We start from the raw sequence: 12,767 nt of genomic DNA, 5'->3' as shown, positions 1-12,767 counted from the left end.
CATAATTCGTTCTGGAAACAAACTACTCGTATTGCAAGACATCGTTCGTTTACCACATTAAAACGTATTAGAAACGTTTGCTCGTCTTGCGGAACACTCGCAATCCAAGTTACTCGCAATCCAAGGTTTTACTGTATTAAGTTGTTATAAGTCTTACCATTTATACATTAATCTAGTAAAATTTACACACTGCTGATATTTAGCCTTCATGAACTTAAATGAAATTCCATTCCCATAGGACAAATAGTCATATTACTTCTTAGAGTTCTTGAATTTCATTTTTTTAAAAAAAATACTGCATTATCTATGTATGGAGTTTAAAATATTCTTCTCCACTTACCTAAAGGCTGAGCCAACCTAAAAACCTTATGTCATTGTATTTTATAGATTAAAGACCGGGGTCTCAACACATTACCTCCCAAATAAGGAACCTCTTGATTCTATCTATTTTAGTATTTTCATCAGAGTTGGAATGGATTAAAAGAGACAAAAAGAAACAGGCATACTTACTTGAACCTGGCAGGTGAAAGAGGAGTAGGAGGAAACATTCCTGGTTCAAAAGAATCAAAATAAGTCACTGTCCAAGAAAAGCTGCAGCAGGAGAACCCGGCAGTTAGGGATATTATAAGTAGAGTCCAGAATCCTTAATGGGAAGAGGGAAGGAAAAAACCGAATTATTAACACCAAAGCAATTTAAATTAAACCAGTATCCTTATGTTCAGAAGATCATGTGTATTTCTGATCTTATGAATTATGCATAAATGATATGAGATTTGAGTTTAATACAAGCCAATGCATGTAAAAATGTAAAATACTAAAGCACAACTAGAAGTCCTGTCATTGAATATTTTAATTATAATTTAATATGTGGAAAAGAGTTCAAATTCAACTTAAGAATATAACCCATCTTCAGTTTTATAAAATTCATCTATGAAAAACTAGTTAACACACTTCACTGTTTAAATACCTTAACATTTTTCACTCAACTTTGTGAATTGAGTTGCTGTCTTTTATTATTTAGCACTAAGTGATTGCTTTCTTTCCATATCACGTACTTTTGACATATGAATCAATGTTAGAGTGCCTACTCTTTACAGCTTTCCTATGAACATCATAAACTTAATCTGAATCTTTAACCTTGCTCAGTATATGAACAAAAGTTAATTCTCAATTTATAAATGGGTTAGGATCCTAAATTTTATTTTTGGTCAAACTAGGCCTGCATTTTCTCAAATAAATCAAATCAAAGCATGGTACTATACTGGGGGAAAGGAAGGAGGAAGGTTGAGAAATGGAAGAATGGAGGGAGTAAACACAGTGACAATAGAGGGAATAAATTAACTTGAAGGTTTTTAGATGCACAAACTGCCTCCTAAGTTTAGTAAGCCACCACTACTGATGAGTGTGTCTTAGGCCTCAGTACAAGAAGGAAGGAAAGGTTGAGAAGATTACAGTAGAGAATGACTTAAGAATTACCAAATTTCCTGGCTGTATATAATTGCACAACCAAAGGTGCCTTTATTTTAGCAAGAAGCATGTAAGAAATATGTGCACTGGACTATTTGTAAACCATTTGAAGCCCAGTAAGAGACTGGTAAAAATGCTAGAAAACAAACTCAGAGCAATGAAACATGGAGAACTGTGGCAAAGTATTTTTGAAAGATCAAACTAACTTTTTTTCTCCTGATGGTTCCTTTCCCTTACCCCCTCCATTTTAAAGAGATAATGGACTTGTGGTTTTTGCCCCAGAAGATTGATGTGGCAAAGAAGAAAGGAGAACTACCCCGAGCGCCTCTTTGGTTTTTATATTGCAAAATAATTAAGGGAACTAGGAGGGCAGATATAAGCAGGAAGGTAAGCACAAAATGTCTTGAATAGACATCAAGAATAATGAGTTGCATGAGTATAAATAAAATGCTTGTGTAGAACAGGGAGAAAGAAGGGCTTTATCTATAGGTGATAAAGATTCCCAGCTTGAAGAAAGCGGCTTATGTGTTATGTTTGTACTTGTGTCCATAGGGAGAGGGTAGAGCTGCTGGGGCTTCCTGGCAGCAATCAAAAGGCTGCACAACACCAGACAGGGATTATAGCTGTGTATCAGACAGGGACTATAGCTGTGCACCATAGCTTGGCAGATGGGTCCAGAGCCAAACTTGTAGATGTCCCTGTCCTGAGTGGGTCACAGAAACAGCAGATAGTCACGTGGCTAGAAGGTGCTATATCTAAAAGGCCATCCTGACCAGAATGCAAGATATTTCAGCAGTAACTCATTTGAGCAAATGTCTTGAGGACTACATTGCACCCCCACCCCAGGATCCTGGCAGTGTCAGCCTCTAGAACCTTAACCCAACCTAGGACTGGGTAAACAGCCTTTACAGTGAAGACCGAGGTATAACCTTCCTGCAAACCCAGTGAGACAAGGGACCACAACAGAAATTATGAGATTGTTTAGTGTACAACTTAAGGGTGACTATGTGGCCAAATAGCTATTATTTGTTATTATTTAGATGAATACCTAGAGAAAGGAGAAAATAATTGACAAGTTTACTGTAAGTTTAACATTTTATAATACATAAAGTCTGTAGAACTGAGATAGAAATTTTTAAAAAATCAATTATGTTTGAGGGCTGCTGTGGGATGATGGAAACTTCTAAATATCAAAAAGTGAGAAAGACAAAAAAAATAACATTAAAAAATAACAAAATGTGAGGCTTTCTAAAGCCCATAAAGCTTCTTCACTCGGCTGCTTTAATAGAACATCCATCAAATTTAATAGAATACTACTCTTTTCAGAAATGCCTACTATTCCATGATCTAAGTGCTTGCCTCACTTTGGGCATTTTAATTATTTTATATTCATTTTGAACTAATCAACAGTTACACCACTGGTAACAGTCAGGTCACACACAATACAGGGCTAAAACAGTACAGTGTAATATCATGGTCTAAAAGAACTTATGCTTCTGAAAATTACTCAATTCGTTTAACAACAAGCAGAAAAGCCACAGAGGCTGTCAACTGCCAACAATGAAATCTGTAACAAGTCCCTATCTCCAGAACCCTGAAACTAAAAAATCTGACAACTGATGTTTTGTAAACCCATTTTACCAGGAGTTAACATAACTTTTTTAAAGGTACAAAAGCATATAAAAATTATGGCAAAGTCTTCCTTCCCCAATTCACCAATTCCACTCCAAAAACCAATCAGCTAAGACTTTGCCGTATATTGTTTCTAAAAATTATAGGTATCTAGGTAATATAGGAGACATAGGGAGCTAGTTATGAACAAATAATATATATTTTATTTTCCCAATTTTCTACAAATGTGATTATCACCACAAAAACTGTCCTACACTTTGCTTCATATAACAATGTTGAGGACCTTTCATATCAGTACACACAGCCACAATTCCATTGCATACTTTTATGATTCCAGTTTTGCACTATAAAAACAATGCAGCAAGTAACATTCTTGTACTTAATTATGTAGTTGTATAAAGGGCATCTGTAACAAATTTCTGGAGGAAGAACTGCTGTGTCAAAGAATATAAGCCTTTCATACATACATCCTTTCTTCTCTACAGTTCAATTTTCATCAGTTGATAAAATGATAGAAATTCATTATTTTCCACCAATTGAGATCTCTTGGACTCAATGTTTTTATCTAAAGCAAAGACAGGGGTAGGTGGGAAATTCCTATTCTAATTCCTTTTTTGGAGTTTTGTATTCACTAATCTGATGGTATTATTTTGTTTTGATATATTTCATTTTGCAAAATAAGTGATTTTGGTTTCAAAACGCAGTTAGTTTTCTAAAAATATGCTGGCATCTTTCATTATTTCTATTTCCAGCAAAGAAATATTATCATATGAGTATGTTCTAAATATTTTCATTTTATTTAGCAATTTCAGGGTTAAAGGGTGAGGTGACTTTCAGAAGTTTTATGAAGTTAGGGATGTAGAGGCAGTAGCATACACATATTGGGTTGTTGGAAAAGTCATGACGTATTTTTTTGTGTTTCGCTGCAATAATGTGTCATGACTTTTCCAACAACCCAATATTACATGTAAGCAGAAACAACCAGAAAAAAACAAAAATTAAAACAAGAACGCATACATTCCCTTACTAGGAAAGGTTTCTTAATAAAACACTGTTACATTGGTATGTAATCAATAACACATTCTTCATAAAACTTATTCCTAACATAAATAAACAATGTGACTAAATGTGACAGCACACCGATAATTTCCAATACACTGATAATTTCCAAGTCCGTTTTAGAGCTTCTGACATTTGAAATGTTTGAATAACTGGTAATACTATGAATACAAATGCAATAATGAAAAAGAATGAGGTACACATGTGTATATTGATACAGAATGAACTCTAAGACATTCTAATAGAGCTGCAGAACATGCATGATTACAATGTTTTTTCCACAACAGTGACAAAAACCACATATTTTAAATTATATCTGTTAAATGAACAAAAAAAGATCTGAAAATATACACAAGTAGATTAGTGGGAAACTTGGCTTTAATTGTTGGATTTCCCCCCCTTGAGACTATATTACTTATATAATTAATTTATGAAATTATTAAAGAAAATTAAATTAACATTTTGGTAATTTAAGTTGTACAACCTATAACCAGCTGACTACTAATAAAAACTTAGATGTACTCATGCATAAAACTGATCAACAATTTTCAAATGTTTATGTAAGCACACTTCTGCAACTTTAGGATCTCCAAACTTATTTCCAAGTGCAAGAGCAGAGGAAAGAAGTCTTTTCTCCCCTGCCAGTGCCACCTGAACACACAGTGGGTGCACAGTGGCTACGTTGGTAAAATATCTCCACCCAAATGCCTGCCCACCTGCAACTCAGCATATAGCAATTCCACTCCCCTGCCTGCTGAAAATGGTAAGAAAAATGGAAGGGGACAAACTGAGAGACAAAGAAACTGAAACTTGAAAAATAAATAACATCTGTAGTTTCCAACCATGTTAAAACATCAGATTCACATGGGAAACTTTCAAAAATATGTACAATTTCAAAAATACACAAAAGTAGAGGAAAGAAACCCCATGCACCACCCATCCCTCATCTTTACATAACTCATAGCAAATCTTGTTAAGCCTTTGAAGTGTGTGATCTTCAGTATACTAGGGAAAGTTGTCATCACTATCATCTGGATCCAACATACCATTTTCCTTATTTTTAAGTCATTTGATGAACAATGTACAGAAGAATAAAAACAGTGAAAAAAGTCTGTAAGCAAACCCAAATTTTTATTCTAAAGTTTCCTGGTCTTAAAGATACGAGGTCAAACAATTAAAGTTTGCAAACTCATACAAAAAAAGTGCTACATACCTCATTGCTGAATATCACTACAGCCACTTTCTAAGTACTCTGCTTGGGAAGCTAGCTATGCACGGACGCCTAGTCCACCCTTCAAAGCAATTTTGGGACTCTTTTTCTGGAATGGCCATCAGAACTATTGTATTACCCTTGGTATCAAAATATCTTCCTTTTAATATTTCCTTTATCTTTGGATAAAGAAAGAAGTCATTGGGGGCCAGATAAGGTGAGTAGGGAGGTGTTCCAATAGTTATTTGTTTACCGGCTACAGACTCCCTCACAGGCAATGCCATGTGAGTTGGTGCATTGTTGTGATGCAAGAGCCATGAATTGTTGGCAAAATGTTCAGGTCGTCTTAACTTTTTCATGCAGCCTTTTCAGCACTTCCAAATAGAAAACGTGGTTAACTGTTTGTCCAGTTAGTACAAATTCATAATGAATAATTCTTCTGATATCAAAAAAGGTTAGCAACGTCGTTGCAAAAAGTTCACAAACCTAATTGTCACGTACACTGTCTTGAATTTTGGGTTAGAAAGAAATATTTTATATTGACAGATGCAGGATAGTTGGGAGTACTAGGTGAAATGTCAAATGGCATACTGTGAAAGTTAAATAGTGATATTGTTAATTGTTGAACATGTTATTTACACTTTTTGAAACTTAAATTTGTGTTTCTATAAACTTTTTTCCGTTGGAGAGCTACAATCATTCATTACAGAAAGTAGAGATTAAAAAAAAAATTAAAACAACATATAGTTCCAAAACCCAGATAAGCTATGTAACATTTGGTGGTATTCTTCCAGTCCTTCTAGGCTTTCATCTCTCTTCTTTTCGCCTTAGTCATTGTTCTTTTACTAATATGAGTAAGCATTACACACAATTTTATGAAGACTGTGCTACAGAATGGGATAACCTATTTGTGATTTAAATGCAATATTTTAGTTACCCCATCCAGTTGCACTGAATACAGCACTTAATTATTTCTTTAATAGACTATTGTCTCAAATTATAAGGTTCATACATTCACTTAATACTTCAAATTCAGGGCTTCAATCATTTCTCACTTTAAGGAAGAAACTGAATGCGCTGTTCTCCACTTGTGCCTTTCTAAGAGAATGGGTCACTCTCCAACACATCCTTTCACTTAGAAATGTTTGCCATGTTTCTGATGTTCTGTATCATGAAATTACAATATGATGGTATAATCTGTTCTTACTGAGCTATGCCAATTTTGGATAAGAGAGTCTCACTTTTCACTCTGCATAAGTACAGAAATAGTTGATGAACTCTTCAAATGAGCTGGCTTCATCTTTGATTGAACTCAGTATGTCATCCCTTCTCTGTAAATGTTCAGGAGCCTGGAAACATGTCATAAAACAAATACTAAATGGACAGCTCAAAAACAAGAATAGCCCTGGGCATTACAAGATACTACGAATCTGGTCCTAGTCAGCAGAGGGACTTAACTAGTAGATGTCAACGGATGACAGGCACCAAAGATCAAGTTCAAAAGCTTTTCAGACACTGAAGGGACTCCATAAAATATAATTACAATTTCTGTATGGTACTATTTACAACATTTATAAAAGTACTAGCCCCACATTTAATTTGATAACAATAGTCTTAGATTAAGTATTTTCAGCTAAAGGCAATTAATCTCTTTTCCTTATGAACCTCGAATAAAAGTTGTTTTATTATGTCCTATATTAAGATTAGGGAAAAAGGCAAAATGTGAGAATAGAACTAATGTGTAAAATGTGATAATATTAGGAAAAATATGACAGATGCAAAAGCCAGTGTGCATAAATGAAACAACAAATTGCTGTATATGATTAGCACAGTCAATTTGGCCAGAGAATAAAGTTAATGAGGAACGACTGGAATGTGGTTTTAAATAAACTTAAATTTTATTTTTTAAATCTCATTGAAAAACAGGCTTACAGTAGAGCAGAGCATGGTTTGCAGGACAATTATAAAAGGAAAGCCCTAAGAACTCTGTAGTGTGACTCCAATGTCACCCAGGGAAGGCCAGGAGAGGTAAGTGTCAAAACCAGCTGACAGTGTCAATCACACTTCCCTGGGTGGACCAACTCACTAGTAAAGATGATTATGATAAGATTAATCCTATTAGACATTAGGATCAATTACCTTCCCACATGCACTGAAGCCATGCTTATAATGAATCTTATAAAACAAACGAACAAAAAACTATAAATGGGCTTCCCATGATTTCTTTCAGTAAAACAAAGATGACGGAATGGCAGTCAGTATCTTAGCACCTTTGAAAATTAGGTTTCTTAAACAGGCATTTGGGCTTGTTTCTTTTAGTCTGTTGGTCACTGGTCAACTTTCAAGGATTGTATTCTTAATACATTTTTTAAAAATGAAATTCTGGCCCTACAAAAGTTATTTCTCAATCTGTGGTGCATCAGCATCTCCTATAAAACATGAAGGGTCCCACCCTAAGCTGAAACAAAATGTACAGGTGCTTTTTAAGAAAGTCTAAGTGATTCTTACACACACCAAAATGAGAATCGCTGCTATAGTCTGCTCTTACTGATTTACGTCAATTTTGGGCTAGGATTAAACTGCAATAAAAAAATTTACAGTATGCAAAGTTTTAATCAATCTGTCTAGAAAGAGAATTCTCATGGTAAAGCAGTTACTGTGCTCACATTACGTGTTTCTAAAAACCAACCTACTTTCAAAGAATTGAGGCAGTTTGCAAAAAAATTTAAACACGTGTAATTGAAATATACAGATAACATGTATGGGCAAAAGTAACTGTGACAAAAACCAAAGGGTAATACACAAAAACAATCAAACATTACATTTAGTTATGAAGATTGCCAGTTAATAAGGCAAAATAAATACAATGAAATACAACAAAATCATTATCAGCTGATAACAGGCTACGTTCCACTTTTTTTGCACATAATGAACTTCAACAACAGTTTTTAGTACAGATTCTGGATTGTTTCTTCATGTGAAAACTTTTATATCAACTGTAAAAAGGTAAGGATAAAATTTCACAGGCATTTCCTAAAATGTAAGCTCATGCAGCAATCTTTCTTGATATCTAAGTTAATCAACTCAGGGCTGATTTGGATGCAAGTCAAAGTTTGTGAGAACAACTGGCCTATCTTTTCAGCTATCAGGTGTCTCAAGAGGACTTTTAACCAGAGGCTGTCAGTTCAAAACATTATTCTGTAAAGACATTAAGTTGTATTTTTCTCCCAATAGGTGAGAATTCCAGCTTAGAACAATGTAAGGGCAAGTGTTACCTCAGTCACATCAACGTTTTAAGAGCTTAATCACCTTGGCACTGCTTCTCTGAAATAGATTTTTAAGTTTCCTATTATCTGGGTAGAGAAGAATCTTGTCACACATTATAATGTATATTTCCTATAAATATAACTATGCTAACTTTAAATTTAATCCCCAGGAAATTAATTCAACTGATTGAATTAGTCCATTAGGTGATGTTGAAGATAGTCTCCATTTGGCCACTGGAGCATTGGTTCAAAATAAGGATGTTCGTTTTGTGTATCATTTAGTGGTTTTTTTGTTTTGTTTGCCATAAAGATACAATAGTTTCTCCTCACTCCTGAGAATGTTCCTGAACCTTGAAAGTGAACTCATGTCATTAGCAAAGACTTAGAAGATGATCCTCCTATTTGCTGTCAAGTATCTACCAAGCACACCAAAAAGCAATACCAGATTGTTCATTTAACGAGAAGTGGAAAGCCAAGCAGAGCAATGACAAAGTCCCATTATATTCCTTTTGATATTGAATAAGCCATGCCTTCAGATGTCAAGTGCTATCCATTCTTTTCATAAATGTCAAATTTTGCCAACTTTTACACAAGTTAGAATTCATGCCTAGTTCCTAAGATTCTGTTTCTACTCCATCAAGAAAGAGTTGACATTATCAATGCTATGAAAAGACTCCCCCTCTCCCCCCAACACACATATATATTCTAGTTGTTCGTTTCTCTGGAGAACACTAATACAATACAGTTCTAAAACAAATGAAGTTTTAGAAATTATGCTAGTGGCATGCCTGCTTAGAGAGGCAACGGTAACACACACAATTTGATAAATTATTCCTTAAGGAAACTAGTTTTCATTGAGACATACTTCATGTATTACAAAATGCACAGGTGTTAAGTGCAAAGATTGCGTTTTCACAAATAAATGTAACTGTGTATCCACCATCCCATCCCCACCAATATACAGAGCATTTCCATCGATCCCTATTGTCTTTTTCCACTGTTCTGATTTCTGTTACTATGGATGAGTTTTACCTGTCATAGGACTTCACATAAAAAGATTTATACAGTATGTACTCTTTCGTAAACATTTCTAATGCTTAACATAATATCTTTGACACTCATCTAGTTGTGTGTATCTGTAGATGGAGTTTTTAACTTTTATGTTTAGGTTTCTGATAATCTTAAATTTATTTTTGCATTAGGTGAAGGGTGAAAAAAAAAGACTCACAATCTTGGCTGTTTTTAGACATGAAACAATATAACAACATACACTAATAAAATGAATAACAAAAAAATACATATTTTCTAATGCAAGAAGTTGAGAAGAACATAGACAAGTTTTCATCGGACTTCTAACAAACTACTTTGTAATTTGCAGACAAAGGCTTCTCCTTCTGCAACATCGGGTAAACTATACTTTGTATCATAGTGAGGGCACTGACCTTGAAGAGGTGGATTAAATAGTTTGCTAAGATTGGGGGAGGTGGTAACACAGGATAGATCCCAACCATTTTTTTTTTTCCATTTCAGAGTGATTAATCAAATAAATTATAGCAAATAGGATAAATACACCAAAGTTCTGAATACTTCAAAATCATTTTGCAGAAATAAATACAAGATAAATAACCCTTGAATTTTTCACTAGGAACCTGTAAACTATAGCATTCAATAGACATTCTACAGAAATTCAAGTCTGACTCTTTCCTAGCCATTATTAATCTGTGCAAGTATGACCCAATGCTTTTCACATTTTTTAAAAAACAAGTTGATTATAAGGCGATCTGAACTTAAATCTCTTCTGAGGTCTACTTAAGATGTTATCTTTTCTAAGTTTGTGAGGAAATTTTTTTATTTTTTTAATTCCTGGGAAGAGGTATATGGAGACTCTTCCAGTATTCTCTGGGTTTTTGTCTCATAGTTGTGTTCAAAATACATTCATTCCTACTGTGTGTGGTATACATACATGCATACACCTACACACACACACACACAAACCCTACATGTATGTAAAAAGAAAATCTAATAAAATTTACCACACATATGCACATGAAGAGACTGAATCAACTGCATAAGGAAATATGTTAAGTATTTTATCCAAAGTTTTGTATAGTCTAACAGTGATCTGGAAAAACAAAAGTGAGCTCAAAATCAAATCAAGTGACAATTAAGTTCATACCTAATAGCCCAGTGTCTACATCATCTTCATTCTTCAAATTCTCAGCATGTAACTCTGTAAACACAAAAAAGGGCTTCAGTAAAATAGATGATTTTGTAATTTGAACAGTAGCTCAAGGGCTGCGAAGACATTGTAGAGTTGTAGAAAGTGCTCTAGAGTCCTTCAGCAAGCAAATAAGACGTCTATGAGTCAACTACCATATATACATGAAATGGGAATATTTAACACATAGGGTTGTTGTGAAGACACTTTATGTAATGCAAATCACAGGGCATACTAGGTTCTGAGTTCAGTTCCTTCATTCTCCAAAATAGCACAGCTCAAAGTCTTCTGCAATGGACAATGGACTTCCAGGTTTTGTGGCTTTATCATAAAAAGGCAATCAATCATTCGCAACAAAAGAGAAATAAACTACCTATAAGACAAAGCTCTTGAGTTGCAGTGAAAAAAGAGGGGGAGGGGAGTGACACAAAAAAGAGGGGGAGGGAATGAAATATTGGCACCCATATACTTGACATTGACAGTTTATAACCAATACCATTGTATGAATAGGTAAAACTTGCCAATCGGTCTTCTGTATGAAAATTAAGCATGGTAAGCTGTTAGATGCCACCTGCAGCCCACTAGTGGATTGGAAGCAATGAGGAAAAATAAAAACTGCAAACAGATTTAATTCTATTTAGTAAAGTAAAACTAACATTTGAGTGACAATGTGTTGGGTTCTTCTCATACAACAAAGGTAGCTTTGTTCTAATTTTTCTTTTTCAGTTAACTTGGCCAAAGTTACGCACAAATTAGAACGGATTTAAACTCAGGTCTGATTCTTTCCACTATAACATAAAATATCCAACCACATAATACATCCGTATAAGCTTTGGAAAACTTTTCAAGTCACAACTGTATTTCAGTTTGGCTCATATGTCAAATTTTGATAATCAGACAAAGCATAGACTAGCTCCTGTAATAGAACTTCACCGCCGCACTCAGTTGCAAACAATACAAAACCGAGAGGAGGTCATTACTCTACTATCAAAACAGACATTTGGGCTGTGGGATGTCAATACCTGCACTTCAGGAATTCGGTGAGTGTACAGAGAAATCGGTGGCTAGCGCGTATTTACCCACTTGTGAATTAGATTTTGAACACGTATAACCTATTTTAATTACACACACTTTTCACCGTTTTCTAATGATTGTTCTGCGTTTTAATTTTGCTAACATGTCACCTCGTGTTCACTGACTTTAAAATACTGTTTAAGATCTTTCTTTAAAATGGGTCCTGATCATGGACCAGGGCACTCCACCTTTAAGAAAAGTGAGGACAAAGGGAGGAGAGCAAAGAAAAGTGCAGTTGAGAACTCTGGATGAAAGCGGCTACCAGCTTGCCGGCCTTTGATGGGGAGAAGGGCGACGAGGGCGACAGCCACGTCCAGGCTCAACTGTATTCTGGACAGACTTTGAAGGCCCGACCTTCAGTACCTTTTACGATCAGGTAGGCGATGGCGAGGAGGAAGGCGAGGAGGACGGCGAACAGCAGCGAACACAGAATTGAGAGGACCTGGACCGGCCACCGCTGAACCTGTGTTCGGCCGCATGTATCCGCCGAGATGCCATTGCGCTTCTCCGGCAGGACCGGCGACCCGTCCCCTTTCGGCGGGAGTAGCAAGCCCTTTCTAGGCTCCGACGACGCCCCAGCTGAGAACTCTGCCCGTAGGTCGCGGGCTACTTGGTCGCATTCATCCTCTTCGTCTTCACCTTCACCCCAACTATCCCCCTGAGTGAAGGAGGAAAGCCTCGGCCGAAAAAAAGGGACAGGGGTACCGAGGCGGCGGCGCTGTACAAGCGAGCGCCTCCCGCTCTCCACGAACGACATGGCGGGAAAGACGGGGAGGCCGGAGGAGATCCAGCGTCTCCCACCCTCCCCGCCCCGACCTCGCAACAGCCAATCAGCGGCCGG

At 36.0% G+C, this 12,767-nt stretch overlaps 1 protein-coding gene across 2 annotated transcripts in view; it reads right to left on the bottom strand.

Moving 5' to 3' along the window:
• ARL6IP6 (ARF like GTPase 6 interacting protein 6) overlaps positions 1-12,761 on the bottom strand; it is a 30,024-nt gene extending 17,263 nt beyond the window's left edge. For both annotated transcript variants that reach the window (XR_002124500.1, XM_019646500.1), the window contains exons 1-3: positions 12,290-12,761; positions 10,811-10,864; positions 511-643 (exon numbers count right to left, since the gene is read on the bottom strand). Coding sequence is in view for 1 of the 2 variants with exons in the window: in XM_019646500.1 (XP_019502045.1) it covers positions 511-643; positions 10,811-10,864; positions 12,290-12,683 (581 nt within the window). In the remaining variant the exon portion in view is untranslated. The remainder of the gene's footprint in view (positions 1-510; positions 644-10,810; positions 10,865-12,289) is intronic.
• Positions 12,762-12,767: the final 6 nt, after the last annotated feature.

This window comes from Hipposideros armiger, unplaced genomic scaffold, assembly GCF_001890085.2.
Source record: "Hipposideros armiger isolate ML-2016 unplaced genomic scaffold, ASM189008v1 scaffold_104, whole genome shotgun sequence".
Classification (NCBI taxonomy): domain Eukaryota; kingdom Metazoa; phylum Chordata; class Mammalia; order Chiroptera; family Hipposideridae; genus Hipposideros; species Hipposideros armiger.
This window is presented reverse-complemented; position numbering and strand designations above follow the sequence as displayed.